Genomic DNA, 24,671 nt, shown 5'->3' with positions numbered 1-24,671 from the left:
AGGTTATATGTGTCAAAATATGACTTACTTTTTATTTTCCATAGCAGACAAAATACTTGATAGGTTGGTTATATTTTTTCTTGCACACTTCTTACTTTGTCTACTATTAAGGCTATCACACAATGTTTTAAAGATACAAGTGACTTTATTTGACTTCTACCTAGTTATTTACCTAGTTATTTTCTGTGGTAAGTCAAAAAATAGCACCTCTATTACAACTTTCAAACTTCTCAATCAATTTGTATAGGCTGCTTCTATCTGTGATAAAAATTTTAAACTAAAATAACCAGGTAAGTCAATTTTATGCACGTATTTAATTTTGAGGGTGTTGAATAATTGTTGAAAAGTAAGTCAAGAAAAAGCACAATTCCCTCCAAAAATTTGGTCACCTTTATATATTTGCACATATCTCAAGGTATAAGGTTAAGTTTCCATGAATATTTTAAAGAAATATGTAATGTGAATGTTTTTGACTTACTTTAACTATACCTAGTCATTTTCTGTAGTAAGTCAAAATATAGCACCTCTAATCGCAATTTTTAAGCCATACACCAATTTAAATAGGCTATTTCTACCAGTGATAAAAATTTTAGGCTAAAATAACCAAGTAAGTCAATTTTATGCACGTATTTTAATTTTTAGGGTCTTGAATAATTGTTGAAAAGTAAGTCAAGAAAAAGCACAATTCCCTCCAAAAATTTGGTCACCTTTATATATTTGCACATATGTCAAGGTATAAGGTTTAAGTTTCCATGAATATTTTAAAGAAATATGTAATGTGAATGTTTTTGACTTACTTTAACTATACCTAGTCATTTTCTGTAGTAAGTCAAAAAATAGCACCTCTAATCGCAATTTTTAAGCCATACACCAATTTAAATAGGCTATTTCTACCAGTGATAAAAATTTTAGGCTAAAATAACCTAGTAAGTCAATTTTATACACATTTTCAATTTTTTGACCTTTTTTAAGAAAAAAAAAATGTCACACTATTTTGGAACTGATCATACATAACACCAAAAACTACATTTTAGCAGGTTTTTCATGATTTGGTAACAGACGTTTAAAAATTATTTACGAATTGACAGACTTCAAGAGAGTGCAAATACGTCTTAGAAGGATGTGGAGGAAAAGGTGCGAACTCTTTTTTGCAATAGAATGGATGTACGAGAAAAACATATAGAAAGAGCACATAGGACTGGAATGGCTCGGGAAGATAAACCAAGAATGATTGTTTTAAAGCTTTTAAACTGCAAAGACAATGAGAAAATTTTAGCACAGGGAAGGAAATTGAAAGGCACAAACATTTATGTTAATGAGGACTTGTCCAGTGAACTTTAATAATCTGAAATCTATGTTACATGAGCTAAAATTTTCTTTTCATATTATTTGTGTCAACGTGGTGCGAAAATGCATCATGTGATGCGAATTTTACAATTCCTTATTATACTTCTATACCTTAAACTCGTTATTCCGGTGATCGTTCTGGTGGTGGCGTGTGTGTCTTTATTCATAACTCACTTATTATTCATTGCACAGCACTGAGTATAAACCATACACACTGAGACTGCTTAACAATAGAAATTCTTAACAAACATACTAAAAATATACTAATTACCACCAAGTATAGATTACCAGTATAGATTACCAGCCACTAATTTTGATCTTTAAGATCATTTCAAATAACACATAAAAATAAATCATTTAAACAAACATATTTACATAGCAGGTGACTTAAACCTTAACCTGTTTGATTATCCAATAAACAATAAGGGTAAATGGTTTATCGCGCCTCTGCAAAACAATCTAATTCTTACCATTAATAAACCAACCAGAATTACTAAAACTTCTGCAACGTCAATTGACCACATAATACTAACAATTTCTATGACGGTGTTGACATGGAAACTGTGATAATAGAAACTGACATAACTGACCATTTTCCGACTTTTTTAATATCTGACAGCACTGATACATCTACCCACTCTACCACAACAACTATTCACAAACGAGTGTTCGATGAACCCTCTATAGCCAAATTTCGACAACTCTTGCTAGGGGCAAACTGGGAACTCATAAAGGAAACCAAAAAACCAAATGACTCATATAATTTATTTTTAAAACCTTTTACAAGAGAGTATAACGCTGCATTTCCCAGAAGAAAGTTTAATATTAAAACAGAAACATTGTGAAGTCCATTAATGAGCAAGGGTCTACTGAAATCTTCCAAGAAAAAACAAAAGATTTAGGAAAAGTTTTTCAATAGACCCACCAAAACGAAAAAAAGTACAAAGGATATAAAAATCTTTTCTAGAAAATAAAGCATTTATTTAAGAAAAACTAATCAAAATTAAATACAACTAGCTAATGGAAATGCAAAAAAGACCTGGAATGTGATGAAAGAAATCATTGGCAAATGTAAAATAACACAAACTAAATTGCCATAGAAACTAATAATAGATAAGATTATTTCTTACAACAAAAATACTATTGCGTGTGCGATAAATGATTCCTTCGTAAATGTTGGTACAAATCTAGCAAATAAAATTCCTGAAAGGAATAAATCATTTGATTCTTATTTAAAACAGTATGGCTCTGTTCTGAAGGAATCTGACTTGACTCATCAAAAACTTCGAACTGCATTTAGCAGTTTGCAAAGTAATAAAAGTGCAGGAATGACGTCTTGTTTCCAGTAACGAACAGTTTGTCGATGTGTAACTATGTGTCTGATATATATACACTAACTATTCTGACGCATTTTACTTAAGAACCATAACCAGTGCATCTTACTTATCTTTGGGCTCGTTTCCATGTTAATGCGAAAAGTTTTTATTTAAGTTTGGCACATCACCTGGCAGGAAACCTTATAAAAAATAAAAGTAAAAACAATAGTTATATTTTTAAATTCTTTATACGCTACCAAACATTTTTTACTTTGGTAAGTTTTTCTAAAAAAAAGTTACAGCAACTTAAATTCTGTATACGATCGAAAGCTGGGCCATGTTTGTAGATTATATTACATATTACAAACCATGTGCAAGGATCATCAGAAGTACCAATTACCACCCACCGCGTATCACCGAACACCCAATATGTTCGTCACTTTAAACGCCCACTGCTCCATACGCCCATTGCTCTAATACAAAGCAGAGAAAACCACACGTACAGCTTTCCCCAGTCACAAGTTTTCCTACAGTCACAGCTAACGCTCAGTGCGTCGGCAATTGTAACACAATCCGGTACTGTGACAAGGAACAAGACGCAAGAGCAGAGAACCTACAAGCTCCCACAGCGTCACCGATTATGACATATTAACCCTTGTGCGTTATTTGGAAAGTGTTGAAGATGCATTGAAGACGGTTGACTCGAAGCATAAAAGTGCCAAAATAGATATCCGTGATGCTATACAACAGTTAGGAGAATTTTTTACTACAAAAGATGCATATGTGGTGGATACGCTAAGGTTTTGGGGAGGCTGGGTGCTTGTCTGCATAGTCTAAGCACCAATTACAGTGTAGCAAGGTTTGCTTTTACGCATCCTCAATGGGTAAAAGCAAATATGTTACAATGTATTCCCGAATTCCGAAGATTTTATGACAACCCAACTACAGATAATTATCTTGAGGGACTTTGTTTGCAGTTTGCTTCCTGTTCTAATTCTCCGGATTTAGACACCTTGTTAGAAAAATCATTTTACAATGGTTATTCTGATAGTGTTTCATACCATAGAATTAGAAGACTGTAGAACATCCTCTGCTGGTATTAAAGGCAACCACGAGTCCCAAGAGGATGATTTTACTGTGGAGGGTTGTTATAGCACTTCCGATCAGGAGCTTTCTCCCACTCCTCCTACTAAAAAATTTAAAAAAAAGAAATCAAAAAAGTAGTGACGTTGTATTTATTAAAAGAAGATAATATGTGGTATTTATTAAAACAAAGTTGTAGTTAATTACAATAAAAATTTTTGAACAACGTACTTTGTATTTTTTATTGCCATATGTTTTCTAAATGATCATGAATAATGCGCTACGCCAATATTATTTTCAATATACGTTACTGAAATACTGTTACTTATTTTCGAAATTGCAAATTAAAAAGTGTACTTTACAATATCTTCATAATTTTTACTACAGTTAGCTGTGATTCATTGTTAAATGGAAATTTAAAAATATGTCAATGACAAATTTACCTTCGGGTACATTTCAAAAAAAATTTTAATATGACAAATAAATGAGGCAGAAAAACTCATGGACCTCTGCAGTAACATGTGTAGCTGCAGTTAACATGATTCACAATCGTTACAAGATTATTAACAGTCATAGCTGACGCTCAGTGCGCCCCATATTGTAACACACAGTCACAAAGTCAGCTTCATTGACAGCTGATGCGCTGTATGTCACAATGTGTCTTGCACATCGATTCCTGTCACATAGAATGTCACAAGCTTACCTGAAGTTACAGCCTATGCAACGCACGTGGACGCCAGTTACAAGGTAACCTTCTGTGTCCATGTACTGCCCGTCTACAAGAGTTTCAGTATTCAGGGATTACATAACAGGGATTACATACTCACTTGAAACTTGTAAAGTGTGGTGTAACTCAAGGTTCTATTTTTTGGCCACTACTTTTTCTGCTTTATATTAATGATTTCGCTCTTTTTCCAAAACACTTAATTTTATTTTACTTGCTGATGATAGCAACCTATTTTATTCCCACAATCACATAAAAATTCTTTTTACTATTTTTAACCATGAACTAGGAAAGGTAGAAGAGTGGTTTGAATTCCGTTAAAAAAACAAAATACACTATTTTTTCTAAACCATATAAATAAACGGCATTTACATTAGAGAGAAAATACAATAAAATTTTCGGGACTACTCTTAGACAAAACACTGTCCTGGAAGTCTCATATTCATGTAATAGAGAACAAAGTAGCAAAAAATATTGGGTTCATTTATAAAGCTAAACCATATCTAAACCTCCATTGTTTACGCAATTTATCTTTTTCTTCCATATTTACTTTTACTTACTGCACGTTTAGTGTGCGTTAATCCCTGTCCACGAGGGTTGCACTTCATACATAGCTACCTAACGTATTGTAATATCGCATGGGCAAGCACTAATAGCAGGAAATTACAGAAATTATACCGTAAACAAAAACATGCATGTAGAATAATTTTTGGTGTAGACAGATATAGCTCTGCCGAACCACTGCTTCGCAAGATTGATGTACTGAATATATTTGAATTAAACATCCATCAAGTGTTGTTGTTCATGATCAAAAGTAAACATAGACTACTGCCAAATATCTTTTCTAAACAATTTTCATCTGTTCAACATGTATATATATATATAGTACTAGGTAAGCCAGGAGTAACTTTACTATTTCAAAAACTATTTTATAGTCTAGTTCTTTTTCAATCCAACATGGAGGACCCCAGCTGTGGAATTCATTTTTCACAAAGAATATGAAAATGTTAGAAACATATAATACGTTCAAACATGTGACTAAGTCAGCAATTTGTGACAGTAAAACTAACGTACGCAAATATTTTAATCACTTAGAACGTCTTATTTATATAAACACATATTTTAATGCCATTTTAAATAATAATATAAATGTACAATGAAATTTATTAGCAGATAATACTCAACAACTAGGGGCTTGGTGATAAGGCTCAATGCCTTCTACTTACTCCTGCCATTTTATTGTGAACAATTATTTCATATGTGACTTTTTATTATAAGCTAAATATATCTATCTATTATTGAGTTGGTCAGATTAACATTTGTCTCCACATGAACTTGAAGTTTTCGCACAACACGAGAAGTTAGTTTTTGGTATATGATTGATATATGATTTGGTAGCAGGTGGATAAATAGAATTACAAGCTACAACTGAATAGTTACACATCTGTTTTATGGCTTAAGGTGAAAGACAAAATACAAGCACTTCTCTGTAACAACTTTTATCCTGAGCTGACAGTAGTTTTAAAGTAGTGGAATATGATAAAGTTGGAACAAAAGGTTACCTATAGGTACAATTTTTTCATATTTTTGTGATTTTCAGTTCACTTCACTAAAGCAAAAGCAGAGAAAAAATATCAGTTTGTATAATTACTATTGACAATGCACAAGTAAAGTTTTAAGTTTTTAAGAGTTAATGTTTTAAAGCATAAGAGGGAAGGCTCCAAATTTCGCCACCTTGGTCATATCAATGTAGGGTACACTTATGACTCTTAAACTCACTTTTTTCATCACGCTTTTTTCAAAAAAACAAATAACCTAAAATGAGTCTTGTTGCCAACATAAACAATAAAAATGGTATAATGAGAAGTTTTTAAATTAGAATTTTGCCAGTGAGGTATAAAGGTATAAAGGGAGAAAATCTGATGACCTTATTTAGCAGAATAATAAAATAATATACTTTTTTTTCATTTATCTTGGCGTGTTACAGAGATATATAGTCTATTAAACGGCCTAAACTTGACATAACCATGCTGATGTTACAGTTTTTGGTAAGATTGGCGTAGTTTTCTACAATATGAATTCTCCTGAAGGCAATAAGTCAAAATATTGCTGGCTTTTTGTCAAGACAGAAACTCAATTAAATAGATTAATATGTCCTAATACAGGATTGCCGTAATAAGACATTTGATAGTATAACTACATAATAATAATCCACCTTCTTTTTTGTACTTTACAAAAATCAATGGGTATGCTATGTTTTATAACCAAACTGTCAGGGCATGCCCTAGATTTTTCAACAGATTAGTCACAATATTTTAGATTTGAAATTAATGCCTTTCCATCACCTATAAAAGCTGATTCCCTATATCCAACCCTGTTTAATTGTGTCAAAAACTAGTACAAGACGGTTTGCACACACTAATACACACTTTAAAAATATCTCTAAACAGCTTGTTCTTCTTTCTGGAAGGTTATGTGCAAAGATTCTAATTAGTAATTCAGCATCAACTAATTTGACAGCAAATAATCAAGACAAATTTAACTGCTCAAAGTAAATTACTGTATATTTTATGCTCTCATGTTCTTCTGTGCAAATCTTCCAACTGCTTTGATAATTTATCAAGCTTTCTTTCATCATTCTCCTAATAATAAAAATAAAAGTACAGCAAATAATATTGAAGTCTTAAGAACCCCAATGGCAAATTTCCATTTATATAATATTTAAAATATTTTCTTTGGGAACAGAAACACGACTTCTGAATTGGTCAAAACGTTTTTCTTAAGTTTGCAGTAATAGTTAGGAAAAAGATGCCTTCAATTAATTAAAACCATTGGCATCAATCTAATTTATCAAATGTTGGCAGAACGTCGAAAAAACTAATTTGCTTTTTTTAGCAATTAAGATATAGTTTATCACTTATTTTAAAAGTAAAAAAACCCATGTCACCACTGTCCCTCACAAAAACACAGGCTCAGAGAATACTATAACAGATAAAGATTTTAATACAGTTATTTCGTACTATCGCTGTTTCATGTACTCTTAGACCTTGAACACTTGATAGCATGAAACACACATCTATTCCCCTTTTGAAAAAAAGGCCAAAAAAGCAAAATAAAAAATGTTACCCTTGATTACCATTCAAAATAAAATCAAGAAAAAGAATGGGATGGCATTGCTCACACTGTTAATCAGGAAAATTCTTACTAAATAATTTTATACCATTGTGTTTTTACATTTTCTGATTAGATCTTGTGTTTGCTTTTTTTCTTCCATTAACAATTTATCAACAGTGTTAGAGTGAGAATGCTTCAGAGGAGAATTCATATCATCCTAAATGGAAAATACAGGACGTTGCAAGTGAGGAAATAGTCACAAGCTTACAATCTTTAGGCTTGTGAAGTATTTTCTGATTATTACTTGTTGTATATAGGTTATTAATTATCAAGTGCCATGCTTACAATTTTATCAGTGACAGCTATTGCTGTGTTCTGTTGAATTTCATTACATTTTTAGTAACAAAAACATAATATGCTGTGATACCAACACAGTTAATGTTTACAAAAAAAGATTTGAAACTCTTTTTTTATTCCACAAAAATTTGATTATAAGTTCACAAAAGGAGAAAAATTTAAATAGGGTCTATTTAAGCTTCCATTTGATAATAAAAAATACATTTCTTAAAAGGTTAACTTTTGATGAATCAAACAGTTAATGCACCCAAAATTTTCCAAAAGCCGTTTTGACAATAAATTATTGACATACGTTACCATATATAGAAATAGAAATTTATTGTAATAATTTAATTTACGTTCAAATGCAAAATATGCCTCATTTTTTGCTTCTGGTAATTTTTTTCAATAATTTTGAGTACAACACACCATTATTCTGTTAAGTATTCTATTTTTAGTAAACTTGAGGGTTGCACAGAATGTATCAATCCTGAGGGTTGATACATCATGTATGTATCAACCCCCCAGGGTACCATGTATATGTAGAGACTAAGTAGTTATTTGTTTTTCTACAAAATCATAAAAAATAAATTTTCGTTTAATTTAAAAAAATTAAATGATAAAGAAACATTTTAGCTATCTTCATCACAAGAAGTCTTTCTTAATAAATGTATCATTCAAAATTCGTACTAAAACATTTAGACGCAACTCTAACTACACCAACCTTGTGTTTAATCTCTATCTTTTGCCTTTTTTTTCTTTCACTCTTGGTTTCGTGTGCTCTGAGAAAATAGTGACAATATCATGGTTTTTATATTTGTCAAATAATTGCAAAATAACTGCTAAAATATCTAACTTACCTTAAGTTAAATGAAGTACAATTTTGAGATTCTGCCATTGTAGTGAGTTCATTTTGGAGATCTGCTATTTCAGACATAAATTTGCTCAATAATTCCGCCTGAAAGAATAACAAATGAAAAGTGTTTTGTCAGAAAGAATATACTTAATTTGCAAAGTATGTGGCTAATATCCAAGGCATAAAGATAGTTTATGCCGGGGAACCAGAAACATTTTAACTGCCTTCTCTTATGAAAAGATGAGCTCTATTATGCATATATATTTTTTTAGTCGTTTCAATTTTCATAAAACATTCTGAAACGCGTATTCACAAATCACCAGCACTTCACTTAACAAGTTCACTTGAATTTCAATGTTGTGAAATTAAACCTCAGAACTGAAGAAGCAACTGCAAGCTGAAATTCCTTAATGGTCAATGAAATAAAGCAGAAATATATAAAAGATAATACTTGAAGGTGGCTAACCTGCTCTTTATTTTTTTCCATATACAATGACTTATCATTTTCTAGATTTATTAACCCATCGGACATAACCTGAAAAAATGTAAAGCTAGAAAAACATCAGTCAAAAGACAACAAAAAACAAACAAGGAAACAGACAGACAGACAAACAGACAAACAGACAGACCGGGCAGGCAGACAGACCAGACAGGCAGGCAGGCAGAGAAACGTAAAAAGAGACAGGGATGCCAACCTTAATTTTTTCTTCATTTATGTTTTCCTTTTTCTTTAACAATAACTTCACATCGTGTAATTGTGATTTTAACTATAGATGAACATATTTAATAAAACAATTTATTCCTATCGACTAAGAATTACAAAAATTTATGACAATGCTTGGACAAAGCCAGAAAGATACTAATCTTAGTATAACAAGATACAAGTAAAAGAATTAATACTTTACCTTATTTATTTCTTTTTTATGTTGAGTTTTTAATTTTGCTACTTCGATCTCTTTCTTCTCATTTGCAGTCTCAATATTGTTGTTCCTACCAAAGAAGTATTATACACAACTATAACCTTGTTTGTAACTACACAAAAATATTACATTATACTGCAATAAACACTAAACTATAAGTGTGTTTTAGGTTACAATAGTTATAGACTTCATACTTTGCTGCAATGCAGGTTTTTATGTCTGTATCTTTTTTCTTAAGTTCTGATTTCAGCTTCATAACTTTCTCTTTTAAATGTTTCTGTTCTTCTTCCTTTTCTTGTAACATATTTTGATAGTTCGTTTTCTCTTTCTTTTCACTGTAAAGACATTCCTTTATTTTAACAATCTAAATAGAACTTAAAACAGTTAGTTATGCAAAGAAAAAGTACAGTTGCTGCAATTAATTGGAATTCCCAAGCATTATTACAAAAATCGACCTCTAGTGAAAGTCAAATTTTTTTGGCTTTGCCGTTGCTAAGTATTGAAAAAAGACGTATACTAGTGATTGTTATCAGTAAGATTGTTTTAAACGACACAGTGAATTCTCAAGAACTTTTCCATTAGGACTCAATATCCTAACCTCATGTTCCTGAGAAAAACAACACAATAATCACACATGTATTTAAATTTTAAAAACCAGCAAAATTGGTGTATTAAAAGGGCCACACAGACAAGCTAGTTACACAATCTGCTTTATCGTAGCGTTCTGCTTAAAAACTCAACTTGTAGCTTTATAACAGTATGAAATAGCATGAATTTTTAGTTGATAAAACCTGCTAACATTCTCTTTCTTGTGATGTTCCCACAGGTTCTAACCTGCTTAGGCTATTTATATTTATATTTAAAGAATTACATGGCGGATAAATGGATATTTTGCAGCAAAAAGTGAGGTTCTTTCTTATTCCCTGGTCTTTCTAATAGTAAAGTATCAAAACACAGTGTATTTTATATGCATATTAACTGGTTGATATGCCAAAACAATAACCAAAACCAAAACCAAAACCTTTACATAATACCTGATGAATATGAATAATTCCTAATTGACCATATCGTCTGTAACATACATATCTCTATACTCATAATACCCTTTTTCGTTTTTTTTTCATTTTAATATACAATAAATGAAAAATGCTAAATTGAAATAACAAAAGTACAGGGAACTAAGTTATCAAATTCATGTCCTCTTATTCAGCACAGTCTTGCCTAAAATATGCTATCAAATTCTTTTTGAAAAATGAGTAGTTGAATTTTTATGCTTGGAAACATACTTTTCTTCTTCTTATCTTTAAAATTTTAAGCTCTGGGGACAATAACTTCAGTATAAACAAATATGATTAGCCCAAAGTGTCAGGAACACGATGTTGTAATTCTTTTCCTTGCAGCTTTATTAGTTTTAGCAAAAACAATTCATATAATGACTAACCTCCCAGTAAAATCAAGTCAGAAAAAAAACATTTAAATAATTTTAACAACATTGACACCTTAGCATATTTTTACTACTAGTAGCCGACTAATAGCCTTATGGTAAAGTGTTCGCTTCCAGTGCAGAGGGTCTTGGTTTAAAACCCTGGCCGAGTCATGCCAAAGACTATAAAAGTGTGAATATATCCTTTCTGCTTAGCACTCAGCATGAGAATAGGATTGATATCTTAGGCGGTTGTCTAGTTGGGCGATTGTTGTGCTTGCACAACTTTCGTAGCTCAAATGAAATCTTGCACTAAGACCCCCTTCACAGGACCCTCTTGGAAAGCAGTACCAATAGGAACTGATGAGGTTGCCCTGGGTAAACATACTCATTTGAAGCATGGTATTGCTTTATTTATTTTTTTTTTATTGAATTTTTTTTCGAATGTTTTTTTAGTATTTTTGTTAAAAAAGGATGTTACAGTATTCTTAATGAAGGTTAATAACCACACACCTCTTCATTGTTTTCTTTTTCCATCAAGTTTAACTTGTTTGTCAATGAAACCAATTCAGCTTGTAATTGAGAGATCACGTCTTTACTCACATTTCTGTAAACACGACGACAACAAAACAATATAGTACAACTAGTTGTAAGGCTCATGGAAAAATCTACTTAAGGCAGACAAAATTTCTCTTCTTGACAAATGGCCAGATGGAGATGCAAGACATTTTAATCAAAATAACTAGTCCTTAACTCGGCTTAACTTGCTTAGGCAGAACAACAATAAAAAAGATCTTCTATATGAATTTTGATAACATCACAAATGGACAAGTGGACAGCCTCTTTTGTGTTGAGTTTGAAACACTGGTCGGAATAACGTATAAGATCATGTGCCTTTGACGAACGGTTACAAAGGTACAAAGGTATCTTGATGTTTCGAAACAGTTGGGTTGACACAACTGTAGAACATTAGTTCTAAATTCTAACCTTGTGTCTTTTAGAGTCTCAAGTTGTGCATCTTTTTTGCCCAAATTTTCTTGAACGAGCTGCAACTGTTTTTGCAGTTGATCATTTGTCGACATCAAAGTTTCAAATGTTCCCCCAATATTACTGCGCTGTTTTTCATTTTCAAGTAATCGAGACTGCAAACACGAAACTTGCTCATCATACTGGGTAGTTATATCTTTGACATGTCGCACTAATTTTTCTGTTTCGTTAAGTGCTTCGTCACGTGCAGATATAACTTGTGATAAATGCTTCTCTGTCTTTTTGAGCATGTTTTTACACTAAAAACAGGGCAAAATCAACAAATCAACTAGACTAGGCTAGATTGTGCATATAATCAACACAATCTTCAAGTTTATGCTGAAAACTGCTAGCCAGTGTGCTCAAACATTAGATTTACATTTTTCTGGAATTCATTGATTACATCTAAAAGTGTAGTCAGTTAAAAAGGGCAAATAACTTGAAATAATGGTTTACATCTGACTTATTTGCTAAGTAGTTAGAAAGTATGTCAGAAATATATGAATACCATTTTGTTCCCTAGAGGTACCTGTTTACCTATGCAAGAGATGATTCACCTGTTACCAATTTATTTAGCCTTAAACCTATAAAAGTGTACTGCAATAGCTTCACTAACTCTAATACTACAGACATCGATCCTTGTAATGACGTAATGTTTTAATAATCGAGAAACAAACAAGACTTATTTTATTATGCATTTTTTACAAGAAAAAGAGTTCTCCCTTGGATAGCCAAAATCTGGACCAGTTCATTATGTTTAACTACAAACAAACTTAAGAGTATTAATACAACAGACGATAAAAGAAATTGCAAGATGAAAAAACTTCTTAAAGCTAAAACACTAAAATAATAAATAAAAACTCCCAGTGTATCTTAGTCTTTATAAAGAATTGATAATCAGTCAGCCCAAAGTAATACTTACCAAGTTATGTTCTGTCGTGATAGCTTGCAATGCATTCACTTTTTCTTCAATTTCTATGTTCAATTTATCTTCACTCTTTTGGGATCTTTTAAACTGTGTATTCAAATCTTTGTACTTTAACTTCAAGTTTTCATATTCTACCTATCAATAAATGCGAAATTATCAGTTATCATAATGAAATAGATAATTTCCCTGAATGTTTGGCATTATGTCATTGAAATTATTCCAAAGAAACAATAATTTTTATTTTGATACAATACTACCCTACCCTACAAGTCCATCAGACAAAATTGGACAAAATATTAAGACAAAGCTAGTTTTCTCATCTTTTTTTAATGGTCAAAGGGCCCATGCTACGCAGACAGGGTTTAAAATTAGCTAGTGGCATCCTCCACACAACAAAAGAATCCACGTTGGGATTCGCACAGACTGCAAAATTTGTGGAAAATAGCCACGCTGACTTCAATAACAATTAGATTCAAGCAAATAACCTAAGATCATAAGAACTCTACTCTAAACATTGATAAGTGAATTTTGATAAGTTTAAAATGTCTGAATCTGGTATAGAATTAGCCTCTGCAATTACTTGTTGTGGTGAACTTAAAAATTAGCTGTGTTGTCTCACACATACTTCGACCAATTCAGTATTGATCAATTATTTGCTAGATTAATTTTTACAAAGTCTACTCATTGCACCAGCCCAATGAGGTTTAAGTCTTAGACAAACTTTTTGACTAGTCTATAAGAAATAAATTGAATTTCTTAATTTTGTGGTAATATGCATATCTGTTTTGGAAAGTTGTGGGACAAAGGATAAAAATGATCCGGGCACCAGTAAGATCTTTTGTCAAATACAAAAACATCAATGTATTTTCAACTTTAAGGAAACACAAAACAAATAGCGTTGCTTTAAAATATCCCATGTAAAGAGTATGATGTCATAAATTGTTATTATAGGTGAAAGGAAGATTCATGCAGCTAGTTTAGAAACATGTGTGCATGAAGAAATAAAAAGGTAAAGAAAAACAAATTTCGGGACCATATCCAGGGTGAATTCATTAGTTCAACTGATTAACACAGAATCAAGAACAACAGCTACAAAGATAAAGGAAACAATCAACAGTGTAGAATGTGACAAACATGTAAACAACACCTTGTATCCACTTCCTGAGACTTCTTAAAGCATTACAAAAAAAGTATAAAGTCATTTCCTCCCAGGTCTGGAACAGGTTAATTGCTTTAATTTTGGTCCTCTCAAATTATATACACAGATGTCCAACATCGTTTTACTTTGCCCAATGATGCTAGAAGGATCTCCTAAAACACCACCTACTAAGCTTCAACAATAATAAAATATATGTATCTGCTTTAAAACCCCTAATTAAAAAAACAATGAAACAATATAATTTTATATTTTTGTACCAAATCGTATTTAATGTATGTATTTATGCAATGGCATTACATTTAATCAGACGAAAATCCAGCCAACCATGTTTTCAGAAGCATATCCTAATAAAATATATAGCTAATGGAAATGACTTAGTAGGTCCTAGTAAATGATAACAAACATACTGATTGTTATTTCAAGGTTTTAGAAGATGACTTAAAGCTTAAAATATTGATATAAGTTAGTCAACAAGTCAAAACTAAAGTGAATTATAGCAACAATAACAAGTGGTAACCTGCAAGGAAGGAAGTTTGTGTGGAGTATCTGTAAGTATTTTTTACTAAGTTCAACAAAAAGGCAAAAAAGTATCATCAAGATATGTGAAAAATATAATATCCCAGGGAAAAAGATGACTGTGATTCTGCTGTGTTTTGGGCCATTCGTAAAGAAAGTAAGGCACTTTCTATATGTGATAGTATTTCTACCTACTATCTTACCAGAAAAGAAGAAGATCCAATGACTAGTTCAGATAATTTGTCGATGGTGATTATAATAACGAGAAGCGTAAATAAAGATCCTGAAAACCAATAGAAACAACTGCAAATCAAGGAACAGAAATTTACGCTTCACTATTAACATTGTACTCGTGCTTAATTGTAGGCAGGAGTCAAATTGCACTTTTTCAAAATTTTACACCCCTAAAATCATTTTATAATCTCAAGAACAAATACTATTTCCAGGTTAAAAATAACAAATATCAACAAAATGCCAGCACAGTTAATCCCTTAAACATATCAAAAGCATTGTTATCTTTATTTTTAGTTGTTTCACTAGTGTTAGTTTATTTATAGTTAGTCGTCGTCCCCCCTCCCTACCCCCATTTTACAGAAAATTTCGTAATACCTTATTAGGTCCTTATATTATGATCCCCCCACTTTAAGGAATTTTCCCCCGAGTACCCACCCCCTTCTGCTTATATGACCCCCCCCCCTACAATTAAGCACAAAAGAGTACTGAAAACAATTATAACACTTCACACTTAACAGCAAACAAAAAATATAGACGAAATAAATTTACTGACATGGAGGCAGCTGCGTGGCTCCCTTTAATATCCTACTAAATAAGTGATTTAAACTGAAGTTTGTAATGTGTAATGCATTCAATATCTTATATGTCACTTTACTTTTTATGTACTTGGCTTTTTCTTGTTTATAACACTTTTTAAGAAAATTGTTTACATTTTTGATTTACCCTTTATGGATGTAACTGGTTTTGCATATTTTTTTGCATGTATACATAGTTACTTTAGCACCTTGACCTATAGCAGTTACTTTTGTCTGTTCTGTTTAATTAAATATAAAATCAGCAGGGTGTAATCCAGGGTTCTCAGTAGCTGTTAAACAGCTATTTCCCAATTAAAATTTAACCTGAATTTCTAAATTTATTAGAGGAGCTAATTAAATTCACTACAAAATATTGAACTTTAGCCTATTTTTTGTAAGTTGCGAAAAAATAAGATTTCAATAATACTTACGAGAGACCACCAGTTGAGAATAATTATGAGCAATAAGTCCATGGCAAAATACACAAAACATACAAACCTCAATTTCCTTTTTGGTCTTGTTATCCACTTCAAGGGTTTTGACTTTGGAGGACAAAATGCCCTTTTCATATGCCAAGGAATTTTTTTCTTTTACCATTTCAACCATTTTTTTCTCAAGATCGTTTTGTGACTGCTGGCTCATGCTTATCCACGATAATTTATCCATCAGCTCGTTCTTCTCATGTTCCATTCTTTGGCCAAAGAGTTGCACCTGTTTTAGTTCCTCTTCCAACTCCTTAACTCTTTGCATTGCATGTAACTTGTCGTTTTGCAGGTTGTTGTTTTTTAAAACACCTTCTTTCTCAATTGCTTCCAGCTGCTTTCTTAATTCATCATTCTTGTTTTGAGAAGACAACAAAGCAGCTTCCACCCTTGAAATTTCTATGGTCTAAAATCATGTTAAAGAATTGTCATAACACACAAAGAATTGGCAGAAAGTGCATTAGATATCAAGGAACACAACTTTATTTAAAAAATGATTTTGTAAAATGAACATTTTTTAAATTTACAAGCCTTTCCAGTTCATGTTTCCTCAGCAATTGCCAAGGCGAATGCCATTTTGTTAACAAAAATACTTGATTTGAGTCAACATGGTTTTTCCTTAATTAAGATTTAACCTAATCTTCCAAAAATCTAATTTTAACTGTTATTCTTGTATAGGAGCATCTGACATTCTGCAAAGTCATTTTAACAAAGGCGTTCTTTTATAGGTTTTCACTGCATTTTTAATCAGCCCTATTCTAGAAGTTTGTTTGTTCGTTGTTAATTTTTTTATTAATCATATTTCAAATTTACAACAATTACAAATCAAATTTGATTACTTTTCTTACATAATTTTGTTCCAGCATTTTTAACTTGAACTCACTTTCGTCGTGTTTACTTTCATATTCAACTATTTTTCGCTTCAATAGCAGATTTTCAGATTCCGTCCTTTCAGTATTCTTGTGTTGGTTTTTCAACTCTTGCAACATTGATGCTTTGGTTGAATCAAGCAATTTATTTTGCTGTGCAACAATGTTCTTTACTTTTGCCTGCTCCCGAAGCAGTACTTCTTTGCTTTGAATAACAAGAGCTTGATTATCAACAGAGGCAACTTTTAAAAGTTCTTTAAGCTCCTGATTCTCTGAAGAAGAGGCTTCTAATGCTTTCTAAACAGATGAGAAATAAAATTAAAAAAAATATGTACCTTCCATTTAAGTAGCTATTGCTTTACAGGATTTTTTTTAAACAAAGGGAAACAAAAAATTTGAGTGGGAAAAAGTTCCGCAAAAATGCCACTGAAAATTCGAGTGCTACAATTCACAGTCAGTCTTACAAAAATTGTTTTGCTCCAAAATTTCCAAATTTAACCTTCTTTCTTACTTTTCATTTTAAACGTCCATTTTTATCTCTTTAAATATCTTTTTTATATATAAAAATTGAATTAGACAGACCAGACTGCCTCTTTAACAGTAGCAAGATAATGACAAAGTCATTTTAAAAAGGTCATTTGGCATCACAAATTTCTTTGCAGATTTACTGTAATGTGATAATTATTGTTTTTATTTATTCCTCTAAAATAGTACAAATTCCTACACAAAGTATTCATTTAGCTTTTTTAAAAAAAAAATTATATTTTGTTAAAGTTTTTTTACCAAAATTTATTCTGCTGAAATTTTTCCACTGAAAAATTTGGGATTTAGACTCAAGTGCACAATTGCATTCAAACTAAAACATTTTATTTTTAAAACCTTCTACATACCTTGCATACCATTAAATTAATAACATCTCTTATAATAATATGAAGAGTGTGTCCCTGTCTGTGACAGGTAAAGTGGATGTGTTTATTTTTTTTAAGTTGCCAAAATTTTCTTTGAAAGAGCTGAAAAATGCATGTCTTAATTGTTAACTGCCTAGATGTTACGACACCACGTCAATGTATTTAGACTGATGTCAAAACCTTTTTTTTAATTTGCGAAACCAATGCATTGCACTTTTATGTTTAAGTCCTTATATATTGGAAACACCTGGAAATAACTGATGTCATCTCACGCATGGGTCAAGGGACACTCTGGGACTAAATTGTGTAAGTTTTTAAACTTGGGTCCCCAAATCTGTTTTGGAATAGACAGGTTAATGACGCCATCAAAAAACCTGCAAGGGAAAGTTTAATATATTTATAAATATTTGGAAATATCTGAACATTTTCTTAGGTTGATAAAAGTTTTTGTATTGAAATGGAAAATACAAGGATTTATAAGGTAAGAAAATTTAACCCCCTCCTTCGTGTTTGAAGTTTCTTTTACAAAATGACTAAATTTTTCCCCATTTTTTTTGATTATCTTATTCAAGAGGGATGTATCTAAAATAGTTTTTTGATTTTTTTTTTTTTTTAATTTTAAGTCGTTTTGTTTAAATTTGCCTTTTTTCGAAATTCGACTTTTTGTAACTGATATTTTTTTTCATACCTTACTCCATAACTTTCGTCAGAGTTATTAAAGCGAAAAAAATCGAAAAAACAATTGGGGATATATTATTCAGCTCGATTTTAAACCAACTCTCCTACATAGAAGTTACCTAGTTATGAAAAGTTATCAAAATGTAAGCACTACACCATGAAAAAATAAATACACAGAAAAAGAGTCAAATTTTTAACGATAAACAACTTGCCGCATGGCTTTGGTAAAATCACCACGGTAACGATCACTTCAAGCGCACTGCTTGCAGGTTTTGAGAATGATAATGAACTTTATTCAAATATTCTTTTTCTTTCTGTATGCACGTGTTTAGATTTTTAGAAGTTTATTTGGTTCCCAGTAAACTATATTTATAAAAGTAACCAAGCTACCATTTGTGGCGTTTTGTTCAGATATGATGGTTTGGTCTTCATGACGGGACTTGAAAATTCGGTATTTTCACGACAAAAACGAGAAAAAAACGAATAAGCAAATCAACCACACAAATTACTGTATATGGGCAAGGTCACTATATTAAAAAAAGTTGGCCCGCAGTAAGCGTTGTATGGATATACCCTGAAGTTGTTCTGAATTTACATACCAAAGTTGGCATCAGGTGATATTGTTGGAGAAATTTGAGAGGATGCACATATATGTACTAAACTTGGAAGAATTTTTTGAAGCTGTAAAGTATTCCTAAGTTGACGTAACTATGTAAATATTATGTACAAAGTAAATATAAAAAATAAATAAACTTATTTTTTATTGGAGTGAAAACCTTGAGGCTTGTATTGAACCTCCATTAAAATTTTGAATGGCGTCAATTTTGGCAATAGTCAATCATCCTCTCCCACTAATTCTTTCTTGTCGACGAGTTAACGATAATAATTAGTCAATTTATATAAAAGTTAATTTCCCTGATGTTTATGTCAATAACAAAAAAAACCACAAACCTGCAGTTTTTCACACTTTCGTTTGAATTGTTGACACTGACTTTCAAGATCCTGACACTGTTTCTTCACCTGATTATATTCCCCAGATTTTATGTTAATTTCCTCTTTTATACATTCTAAAAAGAAGGCAAAGTAATTAATTAGAAGGTAGTCTCTCATTCTAACAATCACATTCGAGCGCCTCCACGTACACGTCAGAAAAAGAATTGGGTGTGTCATTTTCAGGTATCAATCACATGCATAAAATCCAATATCACTTGTATCACGATTTTACTAAATAACTTAATAAAAGACAGACTAAGCTTGTCGTGACACTCTTCTTCATTGTGATTATTATAATTATAATTTTTCCCGATGAAAATACAGCAACAAAATTTATACTGCAACACTATCAATAACAACACTATAAAGGAAATATACATAAATACATTTAGGCAAAATATACGTACTGCTTGAACTTAACTTTACATTTATGTTATACTTATCACCTTGCATTTTGTTGCTAACCTATTGTTAAAATGCTAAACACAATAGAATTTATATCTTGCACGCAAACTTAATTATCATACATAAACTCTAAAATAAAAAAACCCGACTGTACAGTGCTTAGAATCGCTATATTTCATGAAATTCATGAAAACTTTGCTTCAAAGCCTAAAAATTGCCTTTCTTGAATTTTGTTTTTTAAAATGATGAAAAAATGACTGTCGATGGTTAAAAATCACTTTATATGAAGCTTAAAAATTTTAATATTTCAGTCTAGAATGTGAAGACTTTTAACACAACGTGGAAATGTTCCTACAAAGATTGTTGCCATAATTTAAAATGAAGAAAACACATCCTCTCAAAGCTTAAAAACAGCCGTATATTTCATTATAAAACAAATGAGAAAACGTTCTCTCGATGCTTCTGCTGCATTTTGTTATAGAAAATAGGACAATTGAAACTAGTAACTATTTTTAATTGTGAAAATTTTAAAGACAGTATGTGGAAACTTTTTTTCTTCGCATAAGCATTTTCTACTTAACTAGTTTGATAGTTTTTGTGATCTTTAGTACTTTTTAAAAACTTCATAAATGTTACATTAAAAGCATAAATCATATATCTTATTGTTTTATTTTGCGCATGGTAATAACAATAGCAAGCAATTACTTTCATTTGTAAATAAAAGATTAATACAAGTTTTTTAGGTAGTCCTTACACAATGTCTCAAAATTGTGTAAGTCACATTTAAGCAGCAGGCCATTTCGTGAGAGGCGTGCGATCGCACGCGCACGCCCCCACACACGTGCAGATTTGTTTAGGCGTGCAATGAATCGCACGCGCAAAACGTTGCTGTAATTAAAAATTATTGTATTTATAACAAGAACATTTATTAAATAAACCTTAAAAATAAACAATCATTCTTTTACTGAACTCTAAAAATAAACAATCATTCTTTTACTGAACTCACAATAGATCGCACAATTTAATTGCTACCATTTACCAGCTACCAGGCTATATTAAGGCTTTGAGAGTTTTATTTTAATGATTTTATAAAAAAATGCAACAGTATTTTAATCTTTGTAAGGTCGCCTTTTGAAGAATTTAAAAGAAATTCAGCATTATTTAAGTTAAAATAACTAAAAGATAATATCATTAATAAGAAAAAAAAACTTCTTTAATAACGAAATATTCTTTTAGATAATAATTTTCATGATTCATCGAAGGTTTATTAAATATTATTATTAGCGGGCGTTCAACTTTCCGTAATTTAATTTAATTTAAATATCTGTTTGCCCCACAAGTAATAAAGTTTAATTAACGAGTCTGCTTACGACTTCTTCGTATTCGGGTTGAAATTCCTTGCCGTACATTGTTGGAACTTGCACTTTGTATGTTCCTTACGCCAAAACAGCAGCCCCTGTGCGGTGTACAGTGGTAAAGGAAATGTTTTTGTAATAAATTTTTTTTGATCGCATGCACATCGCAGGCGCAGAATTTTTAAGGCGTGTGATCTACCGCACGCCTGCCTAAATTCTTACGAAATGGCCTGAAGCAGTATACACCTGCCAAAATACATTGGCCAAAATTACATGCAAAAACAGGGCAGATACTGTTGCAAAACCCTCTATTTGTTGTGATTTTGCAAGAACAAAATCCAAATGTAGTCACTATTTAAAGAATTATAAATCCCACACCTGGATATGGCAGAAACATATTTGAGCATGTAATTTTACTTTATTACTAAATCTGAAAAGAAACAAATTCCTCCATTGGGTAAGGTTTTTATACTTCCCAAACCATTTTAAATAGATCAACTATACTCATATACTCAACTATACTAAATATACCCATGTCAAGTAAAAATTGAGATCTTTTGAAGAATATGTAGGAATAAATGCATTAGATTCTTTGCTAATTCATGAAATTTTTCCTTTAAAGTTAAGCAGAAATTTTAAAGAAGACAAATACTGCATACCAATGTTATTGGATTGCACTTCTAAAATATTCTCTAGATCAAGACGCCTTGTGTACTCCCTTTCAAACTCTTTACGAGCTAACATAGCATCATTGGTCAGCGATTCACATTGTGCATTTACTTTTGACACATTCATACGCTCTGCTTCCACTGTTGCTTCCATTTCAGATATTTTTAAATGTAGCAAAGAATGACTGTCCTCAATTCGTTTCCTTGATTCTACCTCCTTAGACACATTCTTTTTTATCTGTATTTACAGGAGAAATTTAAAGTTATTTTCCTTCAAGCTTCCATTGTAAAGGAAATATTTGAAATTTAAAAATTACCTGATTTAACTCATTTTGTAAAGAAGCCAACTCATTATCTTTCTCTTTTAGCTTGGTAAGAAGGGTCTTTTGTGTTTCAGTTCGTTTTACAGATGCTTTTTTCAGTTTTGCGATTTGCTTTTCCAGCAACAACTTTGCATCAATATGACATTTTATAACTGCTTTCTGCTTATCAACCTCCTCTTGAAGTTCTTGGATTTTTAAACTGTAAGTTTCTTGTATTTGATTTTTCTCTAGCAGTAACTGCGATGGTGTTTCTGACTTGTCTGCTTCCAAACTGTTTATTCCTGTGGCAGAAAGACGGTAATAAATAATAATTTTTTTTATCTTACCCTTATTGTCTTTTATTACCATACAAGTTTTTTTGCTTTATATGCACTAAATTTTAAACAGGAGGATCAACAGGTAAACTTTAATTTGGTAAGTCACAAATAAAGTATATATAAATTGATAAATGATAAGACATACCTGATCTGAGGCTCTCCAATACACTTTCCATTTTACACACACGAGAGATCATCCTGTTATCAGAAACTGATTGTGATCCAGTTGAGTCTTTGTTGTTGTTTTTTGCAGGCGATCTAAAAAATATTCCTTAATCTATTATCAACTGTAGAGTCATGTCAAATATTTTTGAAAGTTTACTACAACCAAGAATTGTATAACTGCTGATAAAAAACTGTGTTAGAATGTGTAAAAACAAATTTGTCACTAACGTTTTAAATCCATAAGAAACTAGTTGGCTTGAGAGTTTCTGTGCTTCAGATTCAGCCTGTTCTAGACGTTCTTTCAGTAATTCAAATGTTTTATTGGCTGGAGAATTAGATGCAGTAGTAGATGGTAGTGGCTGATGCAACATATTTAAGAACTTTTGATATATACTGTTTTTAATTTATATCTAGTATGAAAATACATCACTACATAACTTCACAAATAAAAGTGCTCAAATAATACTGCTGCTTAAATACAAAGACACAAATGGAAACAGTGCATGTTTTCATAGACATACTAGGAGACTATTAAGTGGCACAGACAAGGTTGAGAAAATAGGTAGGAAGCAGAAAAAAGGAAATTACTTTAATTGGAGAAACTTTCGCGAGACAAAGTTTCGTGAATTCGCGATTTTTCGACATTTTCGCAAAAGTTTATCTCGCGAAAATTTGCGAGTTTCTTAATTCGGGAAACTTTATCTCGTGAAATTTTCCGAATTTCTTCATTCGCGAAATTTTATCCAGTAAGCTATTTTATCATTTTTCACCAAAAACGCACAAAATACTTAGAAATCTTATTTCGAGAAAGAAAATTTATAACATTTACAATCGAATCCAGTATTCAATACTAATATCTGTGTTGATACAAAGATACAAAAAAATTAATCTATGACGATAGTCTCTGTGTTTTGAGCAATCAGGGTGCTGTTATCACCTAGTCTATCGCTAATGCCGCCGCTAAAGCCTTGATCAGAAAATACCCTAACATTATAGGAGACATCAATCTTGAATCTTCGTATTGGGCGCAGATTTTATTTCGAAGAATGGGATTTTGTCGTCGCCGAAAAACTTGTGCCAAAATTGATCTCCCAGAATCTGCCCGAAAAGAGATCGAGTACCTTTTCTTGTACGAAATTGTATCAAAAGTGGAGAAGTACACGATTCCAGATTGTTTGATAATCAACTTCGACCAAACACCATTGAAAATGGTTCAATGTGGAAACAGCACCCTTGCAAAGAAAAACAGCAAAGCAGTTACAATTGTAGGAGCTGATGATAAGAGATCTATAACAGCCACTTTTTCTGTTACCTTATCAGGAAAATTTCTCCCAATGCAATTAATTTACGGTGGGAAAACATTGCAAAGTTTACCGCGTTACAAGTTCCCCGAAGATTTTTCCTTAAGTGTAAACAGGAAACACATTTCCAACACCACCGAGTCCATTAAATTGCTGAATGAAGTAATTGTTCCGTATGTTAAAAAAGAGCGGGAGCTAAAAGGTCTTGATATACGACAAAAGGCACTTGTGATAATGGACGTATTCACGGGGCAAATGACTTCCGAAGTCAAAGAAGTTTTAGAGAAAAACGACATATTAGTTACCAATGTTCCTGCAAACATGACCCGTTTTTATCAGCCATTAGATCTTACAGTAAATGGGAGCGCCAAAAGATTTATTGCAAAGAAATTCCATAACTGGTACTCGCAACAAATATCCGATGAGCTCGAATCTGGCAAGTCATTGGAAGAAATCGAAATCAAACTGCATCTTTCTACCTTCAAACCACTACACGAGGGTTGGATAATGGATTTCTACAACTACATAACGTCAGGCGAAGGAAAAAAAGTCGTCATGAATGGTTGGAAAAGTGCAGGCATTTACGATGCTTTAAAGCAAGGCACCGAAAAATTACCAAACATAGATCCTTTTCATGATATTGATCCGTT

The 24,671-nt window shown here is 31.7% G+C and overlaps 1 protein-coding gene across 2 annotated transcripts; it reads right to left on the bottom strand.

Moving 5' to 3' along the window:
• Positions 1 to 1,335: 1,335 nt before the first annotated feature.
• Positions 1,336 to 23,586, bottom strand: LOC130640799 (putative leucine-rich repeat-containing protein DDB_G0290503). Of its 2 annotated transcripts, XM_057447356.1 has the most exons (18): positions 22,949 to 23,586; positions 22,701 to 22,813; positions 22,233 to 22,519; positions 21,907 to 22,153; positions 19,446 to 19,561; positions 16,888 to 17,205; positions 16,056 to 16,445; positions 13,068 to 13,208; positions 12,107 to 12,405; positions 11,633 to 11,726; positions 9,891 to 10,060; positions 9,682 to 9,766; positions 9,472 to 9,543; positions 9,243 to 9,311; positions 8,781 to 8,878; positions 8,645 to 8,702; positions 7,691 to 7,801; positions 1,336 to 7,112 (listed from the first exon to the last, which is right to left on the bottom strand). In XM_057447356.1, the coding sequence occupies exons 1-18, from the start codon at positions 23,089 to 23,091 to the stop codon at positions 7,047 to 7,049; spliced, it is 2,877 nt and encodes a 958-aa protein (XP_057303339.1). In that variant the 5' UTR covers positions 23,092 to 23,586; the 3' UTR covers positions 1,336 to 7,046. The 2 variants fall into 2 exon arrangements, with proteins under 2 accessions (XP_057303339.1, XP_057303340.1); XM_057447357.1 differs by lacking the exon at positions 9,472 to 9,543.
• Between the last annotated feature and the right edge of the window lie 1,085 nt (positions 23,587 to 24,671).

This window comes from Hydractinia symbiolongicarpus, chromosome 4, assembly GCF_029227915.1.
Source record: "Hydractinia symbiolongicarpus strain clone_291-10 chromosome 4, HSymV2.1, whole genome shotgun sequence".
In the NCBI taxonomy this organism is placed as follows: Eukaryota; Metazoa; Cnidaria; class Hydrozoa; order Anthoathecata; family Hydractiniidae; genus Hydractinia; species Hydractinia symbiolongicarpus.
Note: the sequence above shows the minus strand (reverse complement) of the source record. Positions and strands in the feature narration are given on the sequence as shown.

Bases quoted from the DNA above. Each gene is read 5' to 3' on its own strand.
- LOC130640799 (XM_057447356.1), bottom strand. From the start codon at position 23,091: ATGTTGCATCAGCCACTACCATCTACTACTGCATCTAATTCTCCAGCC. The intron at 22,814-22,948 runs GTTAGTGACAAA...AATATTTTTTAG, and splicing joins GTTTCTTATGGATTTAAAAC to ATCGCCTGCAAAAAACAACA. The intron at 12,406-13,067 runs GTAAGTATTACT...CCCTGTTTTTAG, and splicing joins TCACGACAGAACATAACTTG to TGTAAAAACATGCTCAAAAA.